The sequence below is a fragment of the Nyctereutes procyonoides genome, unplaced genomic scaffold (assembly GCF_905146905.1).
Source record: "Nyctereutes procyonoides isolate TBG_1078 unplaced genomic scaffold, NYPRO_anot_genome, whole genome shotgun sequence".
Taxonomy (NCBI): Eukaryota; Metazoa; Chordata; class Mammalia; order Carnivora; family Canidae; genus Nyctereutes; species Nyctereutes procyonoides.
The window spans coordinates 11,730,744-11,746,828 of NW_026575024.1; the positions used below are offsets into that span (position 1 = coordinate 11,730,744).

The 16,085-nt window shown below is 51.8% G+C and overlaps 1 protein-coding gene across 3 annotated transcripts in view; it reads left to right on the plus strand.

Annotated features, from left to right (window-relative positions):
* Positions 1–346: 346 nt before the first annotated feature.
* The window catches only part of PTGIS (prostaglandin I2 synthase), a 41,856-nt gene continuing 26,117 nt past the window's right edge, over positions 347–16,085 (plus strand). Inside the window, exons 1-4 of one of the 3 annotated variants that reach the window (XM_055306645.1) lie at positions 347–659; positions 7,650–7,773; positions 10,576–10,754; positions 13,651–13,794. In XM_055306645.1, coding sequence (XP_055162620.1) covers positions 586–659; positions 7,650–7,773; positions 10,576–10,754; positions 13,651–13,794 — 521 coding nt within the window. In that variant the 5' untranslated portion in view covers positions 347–585. Of the gene's footprint in view, positions 660–1,169; positions 1,303–7,649; positions 7,774–10,575; positions 10,755–13,650; positions 13,795–16,085 lie in introns of those variants that run through there. The other 2 variants (XM_055306652.1, XM_055306635.1) reach the window with 2 other exon arrangements.

Sequence of the window (16,085 nt, forward strand, 5' to 3'; positions counted from 1 at the left end):
CTCTGAGTGAGATGGAGCCATGGGGGATTCTGAGTAGGATTCAGTTACAGGATCTGACTTCATGATTTCAGGGGTGATGAGACTGAACTCAGCATCACCAGATCCCACTCAGCAGGGAGTCTGCTTGGGATTCTCTCTCTCTCTCCCTCTGCCTCACCCTTGAATAAACAAATCTTAAAAAAAAAAAAAAGATAAAAGGCACCCATCAGTAAGAAACAGGGAGTTAGAAGCAGACCTCCACCCACTGACTCACCACACTCACCTGTGCCAAACACGGTACAGCCCTTTGCAACTTCTTTTCACTGACAAGCTCTCCTTGCTTTCTCACAATGCCTCTGACCTGTCTGTTCCCAGATAAGGAGCTGGCCTCAGAGAGGGTGTGAGTGGGTGGAGGAGTAGGTGGGGGCAGTCTGCGATCCTCCTAGCACCCAGGGGTGCTCACTCTTGCGGGGTCGCGAGACCTGGAGGGTGGCACCTAAGCGCCAAGTAGCGGTGGCAGGGGCCACCGGGTCCGGAGCCCCTGCTTTTCTCCGGGACAGGTCTGGATGCTCTGCACCCCTGCTCTGCACCCCGGGACAGGTCTGGATGCTCTGCACCCCTGCTCTGCACCCCGGGACAGGTCTGGATGCTCTACACCCCTGCTCTGCACCCCGGGACAGGTCTGGATGCTCTCCACCCCGTCTCTCCCAGCGGCGGAGGGCGCGGTGACAAAGGGCGGGGCCGGGAGCGGCTCCTGCAGCCCCGTTCACTACGGTTACTGAGGGGCTCGGGGACCCGGGCGGCCCCACGTGGCGCGACCGGCCCGGGGGACTCCGGCCGGGGGCGGGGACGGAGGAGCGGGACGCTGCGGCCGCGGGGACCGTAGGCAGCTCGTGGGCTCGCCCGCCGCGCTCACCGCGTTCCCGCCTCGGCCCACGTCACCCGCGCACCCGCGTACCCCCGCCCCGGCCTCAGCCCCCGGGTCCCCCGCCTCTCTCCCCCTCCCCCCTCCCCGCTTCCCGCAGTTTCCACCCCTTTCCTGGCCCCGGGAGGGGGCCGCGCGGCCGAGCCGGGGAGGGGCTCCCCGAGAGCGCCCCGCCCCCCCGGGACCCCGGCGCCGCCGCGGACCCGCCCCCCGCCGCGGCCGGCCTGCGGGCAGGGAGGAGGGAGCGAGCGAGCGAGGGAGCGAGGGAGCGAGGGAGCGAGCGCCGAGAGGCACCTGGGCGCCCGGAGCCGCCGCCGCCCGGCCATGACCTGGGCGCTGCTCCTCGGGCTCCTGGCGGCGCTGCTGCTGCTGCTGCTGCTGAGCCGCCGGCGCACGCGGTGAGTGGCCCCCCCCACCCCCCCCACCCCCACCCCCGGGGCGCCCTCCGGCCACCGGGCCCGCGCCTGCCCGCCTCCCCACCCCGGGAGGGCCCGGCCCGGCCGCCGCGGGAGGCGCCGAGCGGGGAGCGGGCGCGGGACGTGGGCCCGCCGGGGGAGCCGGCCGAGGGCTCCGGTGCGCAGCGCTCGGCCGCACCTGCGGGGGCTGTGCCGGGAGAGGCCCCGGGGCTCCGGGTGCGGCGTGGGGGCGCGGGCCGGCTCGGGGCGCCCCGGGCGAGAAGCCGCCTCCCGCGTGCAGCCCCGGCCTGGATCCCGCGCTGCTCGGGCCAACCCCCAGCCTCCGTCGGCTCCCGGGGGGCGGGGGAGGGGGAGCCTCGCTCCCGGCTCCCAGCTCCCTGTTCCCCGCTCCTCGCCCCATTGCACAGATGCGCGAGTCGAGGCCGGGGAGGGCAGAGGCCTGAGGGATGCCCCCTTACTGGCTCTGGAGCCACTTCCCGTGGGATCCCCCGACCTGGACCAGGGAGCTTAGTAGGCTCGGCGCTGCGTCTGCTCGGACCCAGAAAGGGGTCTCCCCTCCCCGACACCCTACATCCTGGGCAGGGTGGAGCCGGGGCCAGACTTAGCTTCCTGGTCCCAAAAATTGACCCGCTCTCCAATTTAGAAGATGTAAATCTCATACACTTCAAATCAGAGATGGCAGCAGATCTTTTTTTTTTTTTAATTCTAAAAATTAATTTGAATTGCTCATGGAATAGCTGAATACATTGAATACATGTGACTTAGATATTTGTTCTGTTATAGATAAGACTGAAGCCCTTCCCTTCCGACAATTCTAGACTTTTCTTGTTGATCAAGGCTACCTCATAGGGCTGCCTGACAACGAGGCTGGTGGGAGAACTTTCCAGATTTTTTTTAAAAGTACACTTTTTAAAAAAAAAAAAAATCTCAGGCTGGTTTTATATTTACGGAAAAGTTGCAGAGGTTGTACAAAGAGTTCCCAAATACCCTTTATCCAGTTTCCACCACTGTTAACACGTTATGTTATCGTGGTAGGTTCATCAAAACTAGAACCCAACACTGGTCTGTGCAGATTAACCAATGCTCAGCATATGGAAATTATCAGCCTCTCGTCGTCAGAACAAGTTAAGCAGCTGCTCCCTGCCTTAGTTTCCTAATCTTTAAGATGGGAATGATGCAAAAATAAAAATAAAATGGGGGTGATGATGGCAATAGTAGAGAGTGGAATTGCTGGGTTAGAAAAAAAATGCTAGTTAAACTTTTTTTTAGCAAATTCTTGCTATAATCCAGAGAGGAAATTTATCTTTGACGGTGAGTTGTTGATTTTTATACCCGGTGGGTTAGGAGGGTCAAGAAATGGGTATTGGGGAGAAATGTGGGTAAAATGTCATTGACAACTTATAGGCAGCTGGGTGGACCCTGGGAAGATCCCATAGGGACCCCAATTCAGGCCCCAATCTCATTTTCTCCTCCCAGCTTAGCAGGGAGCACTCTTGTTACTTCTATTTTACAGAGGAGGAAACCAGCTCAGGGAGGCTAAGCAGCTTGTCCAGGGTCTGCCTGGATTATAGATCTGGGCTATAGGGATTTTTAATTATCAAGAAAAATGAATTTCCATGCTTCCCATACATTTTATTTGTAATCTGAACACTCAAAAGTCTTAGAATCACATGATGTTAAGATAGTATGATGTGGTAACGAAGTTTTTAGGGAAGGACACGTAACCAAGTGTTGGAAGAGAGGTGGATGAGGCTGATGCTGTGTAGACAGTGAGCCAGTCGGAGTCAAACAAGCAAGGCCTCACACCTTCCCTTCTGCTCACTGACCCCGAGGACCTGTTCATCACCCCATTTTATAGCTGAAGCCTACAAGGGCCTGGTGACCTCGTTAGGGCCACACAGAAAATATATTCCATATGTAGCCAGTTCCAAAATGCATGCTTTTCATAGTAAAAGAAAAAGAACTACTTCAGTCATTCGGCGGCTGTCTTTACCTCTAGCTTTTTTTTTTTTAAGTTAAAATTTGTAATTTTGAAAAATTTCAACTCTGCAGAAATATAAGGATAGTATGAGAACCCTCGTGTACCCATCTCCTTGATCTGACAGTTAATATTTTTACAAAAAAATTACAGATGTTATAATCTCTCTCCAGGAAATATTTCAGAATGTACGTCAAAAACAACCCCAATTCTGTTACTCTGCCTAAGGATTTTCATGTTCTTAATAGCTAGTCTCCAGTCCAAATTTCTGCAATTATGGCAAAGATTTTTAAACCCAGCTCGGTAATTCTGTCTTCTCCTGGGAGAGGTTGTGAGCTGGAATTAGGAAGTCTGACATCTCTGCCCACGGGGCTAATGACCTGCATGTGGGTGTCAGAAACATTCTTCCCACTTTTCTTTCAGGCCTTGGTTTCTCCATCTGTTCCCTGAGATGGCTCACGCAGCTGGTGTCCCGTGCCCTAGCCACTCCGCCAGGCAGTGTGCATCTCTTCCTCTTGGCTTGTGTGTCTGCTCTAAAGAGCATTGGAGGAGGTCTCCAGGGTGGGAGGCCCCTTTTCCAGGGTGCCAGAGGCCACCATGGCATCCGGTGAGGGTTCCTGGTGGCTCAGGGGCTGATCTGGGCCCTTGAAGGATACGAAATTTCTAGGTATAAATAGCTCTATCCCTTTCCAATGTGCACTAACCAGAGGCCACCCAGTGGTGGTCCATGGCCACATTCAGCGCAGGCAGGGCTGCTATGTGGCACACGGTGCAAGGAGAAAACTCGTGGCGAGGTCGGGGGGTTCCACACACAAAACTCCACATTTCCAGCTTCTCATGAAAAATAGGACAATGTGGCAGCACCTGCCTGGGACTCAGTAGAAGAGTCCTATCTAAGCCTGGCCACAGTCACCACCGCTCCTTGTTGCCTCTCCCACGTGCCTCTGTCCTCTCGCTATCCTGCCTTTAACTGTTCTTTATTGTGTTGAGAATTCCCTGAATCTTTGATGTCAGTTACAAAAACAGGAAAACAAAAACTAGAGCCAAATGGTCACATGCTTTTCCTTCACAGTGGCAGGCAAGGGGGTACGGAACCGAAGAGTGTTAATGGGGGCCGCTCGTGAGTGAGCCCTGGGAAGGAATGGGTCAAGCACTTTGAATGGAAGCTCAGGTTGCTGAAATTGGCCCTCGCCTGTCCCCCATTAAATCCTCCTAGAGCCCAAGGCCCTGAACTGAGCTGAAACTACTGGATAGAGAGGCAGTCCGCCAATAATACTGCACAGCTAAATGATGCAGCCTCTGCTCTGGGCAATCCAGAGTCCCTTAACCCCCTCAGCAACTCTGGGGGACAGGTGCTTCTCCTCGAGCACCAACTGTATACATGAATCAGTCGTTTGATACATTTATTAAGTGCCTACTCTATGCCACACACTGTTGTAAGTGTTGGAGTCCACGAGTGCCTACATTTGTGGAACTTCTGCCTGGTGTAGGGGTGATATTTTAGGGTACAAGGTGAGTGATACCCATCCTTAACTCTCTCTCCCAATTTGCAGAGTGTTGAGTGGAAGAGAGATGGGACAAGTGGTGAAGTTGGCCATGGAGTCTGAGAGTGAGGAGTGGGCACTTTGGGGAGGAACCCACATGTTGGGAATTAAAGTTCTAGGGGAGGATCAGAAAAGGTGTCCTGGTGTCTGAAACAGGAAAGGCTGGCTGTATGGGCAGGAGCTGGGGATGAGAAGGTCCAGCCCTTCCTCCTTCCCCCCAGGGTCTGGCAGTGCCTCAAAAGAGTGAGAGTGTCAATGGGTGAGGCTAGAGACCGCAGACCCCAAAATAGAGCCTGCTTCATCCCTGCGGGCTGATGGCTGAGTCACCTTGGAATGTGGCCTGGGCCTGAGCTGGATTCAGGGCCCAGCCTCCAAGAGCCAGCAACCACATCAGGGGTCGGTGTGGTCAGACGCCTGGGCTCCCAGCTTCCTGCCTTTGTTTGAGCCTCCTTGGGACTTTTCTGGGGAATGGTGGAAGCTGCCAGAAATAACACCTGGCTCACAGGCGCGCTCTGGCAACAGCCTGGACAAAAAACTAGGAGAGGAGGCCCTCACCCTGCCCATACCTCCAAAAGTGTCTTAGAGGGAAAAAAGCCCCTTGTCCTGGAAGTGGGGGAGTCAGATGCTCGCCTCACCTCCGCTTCCATTGTTGCTCTCCTGGATGATCACAGTAGTCTCTGTTGTGACTTTTTAAATGCATAACTGCATCGCTTCCCAGCTCCCACTTCCGACCCTCCAGAGGCTCCCATGGCACTCCGCGTGGAAACCTGACCCTGGCCACAGGTCATGTCCTGCCTCTCACCCCCACACTCTCCACTCTAGCTACACCAGCTCCTACTGTCTTGAAAGCCTCACAGGCATGCTGACACCCCAGGGCCCTTGCACTTGCTGTTCCCACTGCCTGAAATCCTTTTCTCTCTCTTCCACAGCACTCCCTTCTCATCCTGTGGATCTTTGCTCACCTGGTGCTTCAGCGGGGGTGGGGGGCTTCCCTCACCCCTTCTCTAAACCAGCCCCTGTCACTGTGTCATATCACCCTTCTTTATTCTTTCTTTACTGATGTTTAATTTGCATACTATAACATCCACCCTTTTAAAGTATACAGCTCAGTGGGTTTTAGAATATCCACAGAGCTGCACCACCATCAGCACTGCCCAACTCTAGGATATTTTTCATCATCCCCCAGAGAAATCCCATCCCCATTACCCCATTAGCGATCACTCTGCATCTCCCCTCCCCCCAACCCCTGGCAACCACTAATCTATTTTCTTTCTCTATGGAGGTAACTTTTCTGGACATTCTATAGAAATAGATCATCCAGTATGTGACCTTTTGTGTCTGGCTCCTTTCACTGAGCGTGATGGTTTTGAAGTTTCTCCACACTGTGGTATGAATCATTATTCCTTTCCTCCTTATGGCTGAATAACGTTCCATGGTATGCACATACCCTATCTTGTCTACCCATTAGTCAGTCGACCGACATTTGGGTTGGCTCCGTGTTTTGGCTGCTGTGCATGATGCCACCATGAACAATAGGTACAGGTTTATATATGAGCTTATGCTTCCAGAGCTTTGGGGTGTATGGCTGGGTCGTAGAGTAACTCTGTTTAACCTTTCAAGGAACTGCCAGGCTAGTTTCCAAAAACAACTGCCCCATTTTTACGTTCTCACTAAAAATACAGGAGGAGCCCCGTTTCTCCACATCCTTGCCAGTGGATACTTTCCTTGTTTTTTTTTTAGATGATGGCCATCTTGGTGCGAAGTGGTATCACAGCAGGCATGATCCATGAAGTCGGGCGCCTTGCCTGTCCTGTTCACTGCTGTGTCTCCAGCACGCAGAGCAGTGCCTGCTTCCTAGTTAATATTCGGCGAGCGAGTGAATAACTCCACCGTGAGCAGAGATGGGATGACTCACTCACTGAGCAGTTAGGGAGCTCCCTGCATCCCTGTGGTTCTGATAATTCTAGGATGAGAACACTGCTCCTAGTCAGGGTTTAAGGACTGCCAAGAGGTCTACCATGAGCACCAGCCTCGCGCTGTTGTGAGGCCCATTTCGTGATGGTGATGGAGCTCTCCCTAGCTAACCTCCCTCCCCCAGAGGTCAGTAATGCGGCTAGTCCTCCCACTATCTCCTGCCACTCAGCCGTGCTCTCCAGTCTCATCCTTTCTCTGTGAGCATGACAGGGAGCATGAGATGATCAAAGCCCTGTCCAGGCTGGCTCAGGCAGAGAACTCTGTGTCCTTATACTCTTGCCTTCTAGAAAGCTCTCCCACCCACCGGAAAGTGTCCACGTCAACTGGACTCCCTAACATGTACCAACGTCTGCTGGTCGCCCAGCTTCTGCTCTTGGCCCCCTGTAATCCAACCTCTACTCAGCAGCCAAAAGAAAAAACCTAAGTCAAATCATGTCCCTGTGTTACTTGAAACTTCTGTGGATCCCACCTCCCTCAGGGGAAAGGCCAAAGTCCTCACAGCTGCCTCTGAGGCCCCGCATGGTCTGGCACCTGTTACCAGTCTGGCTTCAGGTCTTGCTGTTTCTCCTTGCTCCCTCCAGCCACATTGGCCTCCTTACTGTTCTTGGAACACAGCAGGCATGATCCAGCCCTGGGGCCTTTGCACTTGTTCCTTCTGCCTGGAAGGCTCTTCTTCCAGATATCTATGTGGCTCCTTCCCTCACCACCTTTAGGTCTTTCTCAAATATTTCGGGGAAGCCTGGAATGCCCTCTCTACTTAAAATCACACCCCATGCCCTATACTCTTTTTCTTTTCCCCTGCTTAATCAAGTGGTGATAACTGGTTTCTGCAGGCGACCTGGCGAGCCTCCCCTGGACCTGGGCAGTATCCCCTGGTTGGGCCATGCCTTGGAGTTTGGAAAAGATGCTGCCGGCTTCCTCACAAGGATGAAAAAGAAGCATGGCGATGTCTTTACTGTAAGTGCCTTCTGTGCCTCTAGGGAGGGAAAACGATGAGCAGCTGGGCCGGTTATACCTGGCTTCACTGATTCCTCCTGTCTCCTTCCATACACTAACCCACCTGTCCAGTGGTCCTACCAACTTTCTGCCCATTTGTCCATCCATCGGTTCAGCCATCGCTTAACTAACATTCATCCCTTCATTATCCCTTTAGCATCTTCCCAACATTGAGTCATTCGATGTCTGTCCAGTTCTTTTTTTTTTTTTATGATAGTTACACACAGAGAGAGAGAGAGAGAGAGAGAGGCAGAGACATAGGCAGAGGGAGAAGCAGGCTCCATGCACCGGGAGCCTGATGTGGGATTTGATCCTGGGTCTCCAGGATCGCGCCCTGGGCCAAAGGCAGGCGCCAAACCACTGCACCACCCAGGGATCCCTGTCCAGTTCTTGTATGTCCATCCAACTAACCTCTATCCATTCAACTTCCATCTACCCAATATCCATCAATCCATCCAATATTTATCCTTCTGCCTATCTACCCAATTTCTTTTAAGTTTTTTTAAAGAGTTTATTTATTCATGAGAGACAGAAAGAGAGAGAGAGAGAGAGGCAGAGAGGCAGAGACACAGGCAGAGGGAGAAGCAGGCTCCATGCAGGGAGCCCAACGTGGGACTCGATCTCAGGTCTCCAGGATCAGGCCCTAGGCTGAAGGCGGCACTAAACTGCTGAACCACCCGGGCTGCCCAGTCTACCCGATTTCTAAGCAGCATCCTTTCATCCTAATATCCACTGAACATTCATTCCTATATTCCATTTCCATCAAACCCCTATCTCTCCACTGAACCATCTTTCTGTATACCTATCCAACATCTGTCTATCCATCCATTTGTCCATCCAACCTTTCATCTGTCTACTCACATTTATCCAGCATCCTTCCATTCATGTACCTAACATCCATCCAGTTTTTATCCATATGTTCAATATCTTTTTTCGAAAAGATTTTATTTATTTATTTGAGAGAGAGAGGGAGAAGTACCAAGGAAGAGCGAGAGGGAGAAGCAAACTCCCTGCTGAGTAGGGAGTCCCATGCAGGACTCTATCCCCGGATCCCAAAATCATGACCTGAGCCGAAGGCAGTCACTTAACTGTCTGAGCCACCCAGGTGCCCTGATATCTTTTTTTAAAGTAGGCTCCATGCCCAGCTTGGAGCTCAGTGAGGGGCTCAGATTCACGACTGTGAGACCAAGACTTGAGCCAAGATCAAGAGTCAGGCACTTGACTGACTGAGCCACCCAGGTGTCCCCATATGTTCAATTTCTACCAACTTCCATTTATCTACCCATCTTTCCATCCATCTGCCACTATGCACCTAACGTCCAGCTATCTATCCACTCAGTATCCATACAGTCTACTCTGCATGCATCTATTTGTGTGTGTATCCATCTATCCATCCATCCATCTCTTCAACATCCAGACAACCACCACCTTCATCCACCTTCCATGTATTCCTCAAGTTCCACTCATCCAACTTTCATCCTTCAATCCTTTTACCCAGTATCCACTTAGCATCCTACCATCATGTACCCAACATTCCTCCATACTTTTAATTTCCAACTAACCTTTAAACTTTTCTTTTTTTTTTAAAATTTTTTTATTTATTTATGATAGTCACACACAGAGAGAGAGAGAGAGAGGCAGAGACACAGGCAGAGGGAGAAGCAGGCTCCATGCACCGGGAGCCCGACGTGGGATTCGATCCCGGGTCTCCAGGATCGCGCCCTGGGCCAAAGGCAGGCGCCAAACCGCTGCGCCACCCAGGGATCCCCTCCAACTAACCTTTAGCTGCTCATCCATTCATCTTTCCATCCAACATACCTTCACTGATGATATCCTTGCATTTACCCATCCATCTAACAATTCATCTAGCAGCATTTTTTCTTGGATATTGGCCTGTATTTTAAAGATGTATCTATCTATCTATCTATCTATCTATCTATCTATCTATCTATTTATTTATTTATTTGTTTTAGAGGGGGGGGTGTGGGGCAGAGGGAAAGGGAGAGAGAGAATCTTATGCAGGCTCCATACCCAGCATGGAGCCAATGCAGGGCTTGATCTCACAACCCTGAGATCATGACCTGATCGCCTATATTTTGTGAGTGTTTAATTAACATGACTCCCAAATCACATGTTGGAAACAGGACCAAGGCATGGTTAGGATTGTGTGACCACCCTCCTCCCCCCAGGCATTTGGGGGAAGATGCCTTTCCTTTGTGAATTAGAGGATTAGGAGTACAGTTCTCCAGTGCTTCTTCTTTCCCTTCTTGGGCAGCAGGTTATATTCAGAACTCAGCTTCCCAGAGAAGTGAGTACTGCTGGCACATCCACTAGCATTAACCCAACAGCACCATTCATCCATCCATCCATCTCTCCACTTGGCCCACCCATGGTGCACCAGCATCCATCCGCTGCCTTCTGTGGACAGACTCCTTCCTGGGTACCAGAGATATGGCAATAACCAAGATAATAATGGGAGGTGCCCAAGAGTGAGGTGGTGAAGAACACAACCTTGGGGGCAGAGAAGTGAATGCCAGTCCCTGCTCTGCTGTCTCAGTGGCGTGATCTTGGGCATATTATGTGCCTTCTCTAAGCCTCAGTTTTCAGCTGTAAATAGTCATGGTCCCTGCTTCACAGGGTGGTCGTAAGGGGTTGGGGAGAGATGACTGTCCTCTAAATGTCTGGCAGGACCTGTGCCTGTGGCTCTGGCCACTGAGAGCTGCTGTCATTCACAGTATCTCTTCCCTCCATCCCTTCCCACAGGTGCTGGTGGGTGGCAGGTACGTCACTGTCCTCCTGGACCCGCATTCCTATGATGCGGTGGTGTGGGAGCCTCACTCCAAGCTGGACTTCCATGCCTATGCTGTCTTCCTCATGGAGAGGATTTTTGATGTGCAGCTTCCACATTACAGCCCCAGTGATGAAAAGGCCAAGATGAAACCGTGAGTGGCTACAGATGGTGCCTGCATGTGGGCTGGGGAGGGGCCCGCATAGCCCAGGTATTGTGTGGCCAGAGCTTGTCTCCACCATAGACGTCCAGTAAAGGCATTTTGTTTCGAGAAGACAAACAAAAACAAAACAAGAAACTGCCTGAAAGAATGGGGCTGAGGGAAGGCTCTTCTCATTTTCATTCCTTTTGGGAGACAGATCTGATTCCAGGAGGAGGAAACCAGGGTTTGGGTCACCCAGACCTGGATTCAAATCCGAGCTCCACCCCTCCCTTGCTGTGTGACTTTGGGCAAGTCCATTCCCCTCTCTGAGCCTCTGTTTCCTCATATGTAAAAGGAAGGGAGGTGGATGGAGTGATTAATATTTTTGAGTCCATATTCTATGATCTCATTAGTTCTCACAATAATGCTGGAAGGCATATAACTCACAGCCCCACTTTATGGATGAGGACACTGGGACCCAGAGAAGAGCAGTGACTTACCCTAGGTCACACAGTGAGGAAGTGATGTAGGTCCTGAAACACAAGGAATAACTATATGAACAATAGGATGTGTGAGCACATTCACTCTGCATTTGTTACATCTGCACCTACTATGCACTAGTCACCGTCTAGATTCAGGGGGTGCAGAATGATGCCCATCACTATTTGAAGACACCTACCGTATGCCGGGTATTTTTTTTTAAGATTTTATTTATTTATTCATGAGAGAAAGAGAGAGAGAGAGAGGGAGGGAGAGAGAGAGAGGCAGAGGGAGAAGCAGGCTCCATGCAGGGAGCCTGATGTGGGACTCGATCCCAGCACTCCGGGATCACGCCCTGAGCCAAAGGCAGACACTTAACCGCTGAGCCACCCAGGTGTCCCAATATGCTGGGTATTTGATAGGAACACTTCGCTATCTGTGCAATTGCCTCATGAGGTAGGTACTTTTGTCCATAGGTTACTGTTGAGGAAACAGACTCAGGGAAGTGAAGTGACTTACTGATGGGCCACCACTAGTTCAAATCACAGCTGGGATTTGAACCCAGGTCTGCAGACTCCACAGCCCAGTCTCCTCCAGCTGACGTCCTGAAGAAATAAGACTCTAGGTCTACTCCTGGAGTTCACGCAGCCTGATGGTAATAATTAGTAATCTGTCTCCAGGAAGGGTGGCCTCCTGGAGTAGGAAGAGCATCTAGAAGACTGGGTTTTGTAGGGCTGCTAAAGCTGAGGAGAGGTCAGAATATGAGGTGAACATTGATGAGAGGCAACACCCAGACTGACCTTGGCTTTGCAGGATGGCTGCTAGGAGTATTTCTAAGCCCAAGTATCTGGCATTCTAGGGAGACCATCGGGTCCCATTAGCAATAAGAATCCTTGGTGCACTGCATCCACTTTACACCAGCACCTGCCCGAAGAGTTCCTGGGAATTTCTCGTAAGCTAGCACATGGTCTTCTGGGCATGGGTCCCACATGGGCATTAAGGACTGCTGTCTCTGTCGAGGGCTAGTGCTTGGAGTGGAATCTGGGGAACAGCTGGATCAGGGTCAGTCCCTATGTCAGCTCCCATTTATTGAGCATTTAACGACGTGCCAGGCGCTGAGATAAGCCCTTTTACACATTATCTCACATGGGCTGTGTTTGTGTTTCTCCAACAACGTTCCAACTTGAACATCCAAATGCTTCTATCTCCTGGGAGTTCATGGAACGCTTCTGGAGGCTTTTCCTTCTGGATTTACGCAAGAACTTTCTCAATCTGCAGGGGTCTGTCCTGTTCCTAAACAGCAGGTGGTGACAGAGAGCTGGATCGGCCCATTAGCACTGTTCTCGGTGCTGCCACCAGGTGCCGCTGTTGAATATGGGTTCTGCTCTGTTGCGTGACACTGCACTTGCTGCAGCAGAGTGTTTTCTGCTCTAGGTTCCCTGCACCTGCTACAAAGGGACCTTGACCTCAGATACAAGATCCCACCTTTGTTGGCTTCTAATCACATGCTCAGTCATGGCTCAGCGTTGCCTCTGTATTGTGGAGGCGCAGTATGGATGGGCTTCCTGCGTCACCTGCACACAGTGTCTGGACCACTTCTCCCCTCAGGCTCCTAGACACACACGATGAGGCCAGGCCTCCAGCCCAGACAACTCTATTCCTCATGTCACATTCACTCAGGGTCACGTCTTAGCAGTCCTTGGTCGAGGGATGCTTTATCCAAACAGGTGTCCCTAACTTTGGATCTCAAGGAGAAAGAGCCTGCTAGTTCTCCCTCTTCCAGAAATATGTGAGTTCCTTATCTGAGCTGTGTGTCCCAAGGAAGAACAGACTGTCATGGTTGGGAGTTCAGACTCTGGAGTTGGGCAGACCAGGATTTCGTTTTGTTTCTTTTCTTTTCAAGATTTTATTTATTCATGAGAGAGGCAGAGAGGCAGAGACACAGCCAGAGGGAGAAGCAGGCTCCCTGCGGGGAACCTAATGCAGGACTCAATTCCAGGACCCCAGGATCATGACCTGAGCCAAAGGCAGATGCTTGACAACTGAGCCACACAGGTGTCCCCAGCCCCCAGACCAGGGTTTCAATCCCAGCTGTATCACTTACCGGCTGTGTGACCTTGGGAAAGTCACGTTCTTCTCTGGCCCTGAATTTCTCTGTCTGTAAAGTGAGTGCCATAATAATAACAACTGTGATCCCTACAGTTGTCAGAAGATGAAATGAGATCATGGTGCTTGGTGCAATAAAGAGCAGCTGTATTTGGCTTTGATGATGGTAATCCAAATACCATCATGTTTATGCCAACTGTCCACAGGCCCCCATCACCAATGAAGAATTAGAGTCCTGGGACCCTAAGGTTTGGGGATGGGGGGGGGCTCCTTGTGCATGTTCCCCTTTGGAAGCTGTACTGTTGCTTTGTTCATGCCCCAGGACTCTCCTCCACAAGGACCTCCAGGCACTCACGGACTCCATGTATGCCAACCTCCGCACTGTCCTGCTGGGTGACACCACAGAAGCCGGCAGTGGCTGGCATGAGATAGGTCTCCTGGATTTCTCCTACAGCTGCCTGCTTAGGTGAGCCGTTGGGCCCCACCACCACCTCCTGGAGTGGTCCCCAGTGCTCCGGACCTGGGTCAGCCATTGAGAGTGGCCACGGGAACCAGGAGGGCTTTGTGAGTGGGGCACTCAGAGAAAAGTCTGCAAGATGACCTTTTGTATCTGGGACCCCAGGTGTTCACCTGGCTCAATCGAGGAGCTGGAAAGGAGGCATAAGTTAGGAAGAGGGGGCCTTGCCGGTTGTCCGGAGATGGAGGAACAGAACCGGGTTTCAGGGACCGTCTTGTGCTGTGGTTTCCAAACCTTGGACCTCACAGACCAGGAAAACAAAATGTTTGGGAGACCAACCCAGGATGTTAAGTTTTTATCAGATCTTGTAAACTTAGATTAAAAACTGCACTACCCACTGTGTCTCCCTTCGGTGGTGGCAGACATGGTCCTTGGCACCAGGCACACAGCAGGGGAAAGAGAATGACCCAGGATTCACAGAGCTGACGCCAGTCAGAGAGACAGATGATAAACCAATAAGTGAAGACGAGTATGCCAGAGAGTGACAGATATGGCAGCAGAGATGAGCAGATGGGGGGATAGCACCTCGGGGGCTCTTTTCACCAGACTGGAAAGGCCCCGGCCTCAGAGTTGGGGACTGGCTACAAATGCCCACCATGCCGGGATTGTAGGCAAAGGAGCCAGCAGGTGCAGAGTGGCTGGAGAGCCAGCGTGGCTGAGCGCAGCCAGCCCAGGTGGTTGGGTTAAGATGAGGTCAGAGCGGTTGGCGTAAACCAGGCCTCATGGAGCCTCAAGGCCATAAAAGGCTTTAGAAATTATTCTAAGTGAGATGAGGGATACTAGGGGTTTGAATAGGAGGTGTGACCTGATTGAACTTGGGTTCTAAAGCTTCTTTGGCTGTGGATGGAGACTAGCCTTGGGCAGGGGGTGGTGACCAGAGAGGCGATGGGCTTGTTAGGAGGCTGTTGATGTTGCTTGGGAGAGAGAACAGGAGCCTGAACCAGGAGGTGACAGGGAGATGGCAACAAAGGGGTAGCTCTAGAGGACAGAGCTGACAGGCCCTGCTGAGGATTCGATGGGGGCAGGAGTGGTGGCGGGAGACAACAGGCAGGACAGCCCACCAATTTCTGGTGGTGCCGTTAACCAGCATTTCAGAAACCAAAGCCCATTTCAACTGCTTTAAAAAAAAATTAGAGACACAGTATCAGAATAAACAATGGGCATTCACTGACAGAGGGGACACAGGTACGTTTATGACACCTACCTATGTGCTCACGTGTAGGCTCAATGTGTGTGAACGCATTTCACCCTCACAACAGCTCTAAGAGGCTGGAACTTTATAAACCCGATTTAACAGATAAGAAACTGAGGCTTGGACTGTTTAAGGCATTTGCCCAGAGGCCCAGCATTGGGGTCATGGAGGGGCTGGCTGTAGAGTCTACACTATTTTTTTTTTAAGATTTTATTTATTGATCAATTTGAGAGAGCGTGCGCGCGCAACTGAGGGAGGTCAGAGGGAGAGAAAGATTCTCAAGGAGACTCCATGCTCAGCATGAAGCCTGATGCTGGGCTTGATCCCACGATCCTGAGATCATGACCTGAGCCGAAATCAAGAGTCGGTTGCCCAACTGACTGGGCCACCCAGGCACCCTACAGAACCTACGCTTTCAAGCATGACCCTTGATGTGTTAAGTGGTCCACATTTTTCTCATGTCACCCTGTTGCAAACACCACCGAGGGCTGTAATTTGTCTGGGTGATGCTGGCCTGGCCCACCCTGTCGTTGTGGGAGGTGGAGACAGGTTCAGAGAGAAGCAGCTGAAACCACACAGCAAGGTCACAGTAGGGCATCTCCCATTTCTCTGGTTCCAATCACCCTACGTCCTTGTGTGAGGAAAGAAGTCAGAGAGGAGGCTGTGGTATCGGAAGGAGTGGGGACAATGTGGTGGCAGCCGAGTCAGTTTACAGCCATGGTAACAGCAGCGTGTGTACATCGGGGTGAGGGTGGGGGTGTCACTTGTAAATGGGTCCCTGTGTCTTCAGGATCTGAGGCCTGGGCTAGAGCTTGTTTCCTGGACTGGTGGACTTGGGCCTTTTTAGTGCCATTTCTAGCCCCTGAGATAGGAAGGGAATGAGTGAGTTGGATGATGGGAGGTGCAGGTTTGTGTGGCCACCAACCATGAGATGCCACCCTTTAAGCCTTCCAACCTGTCCTGTGGCACCTCTGCCTCACTCAGAGTCCCATCTAGAGTTCTAACCCTGGCTACAGGATCCTGCATGATCTGCCCCCAGCCTAGCACA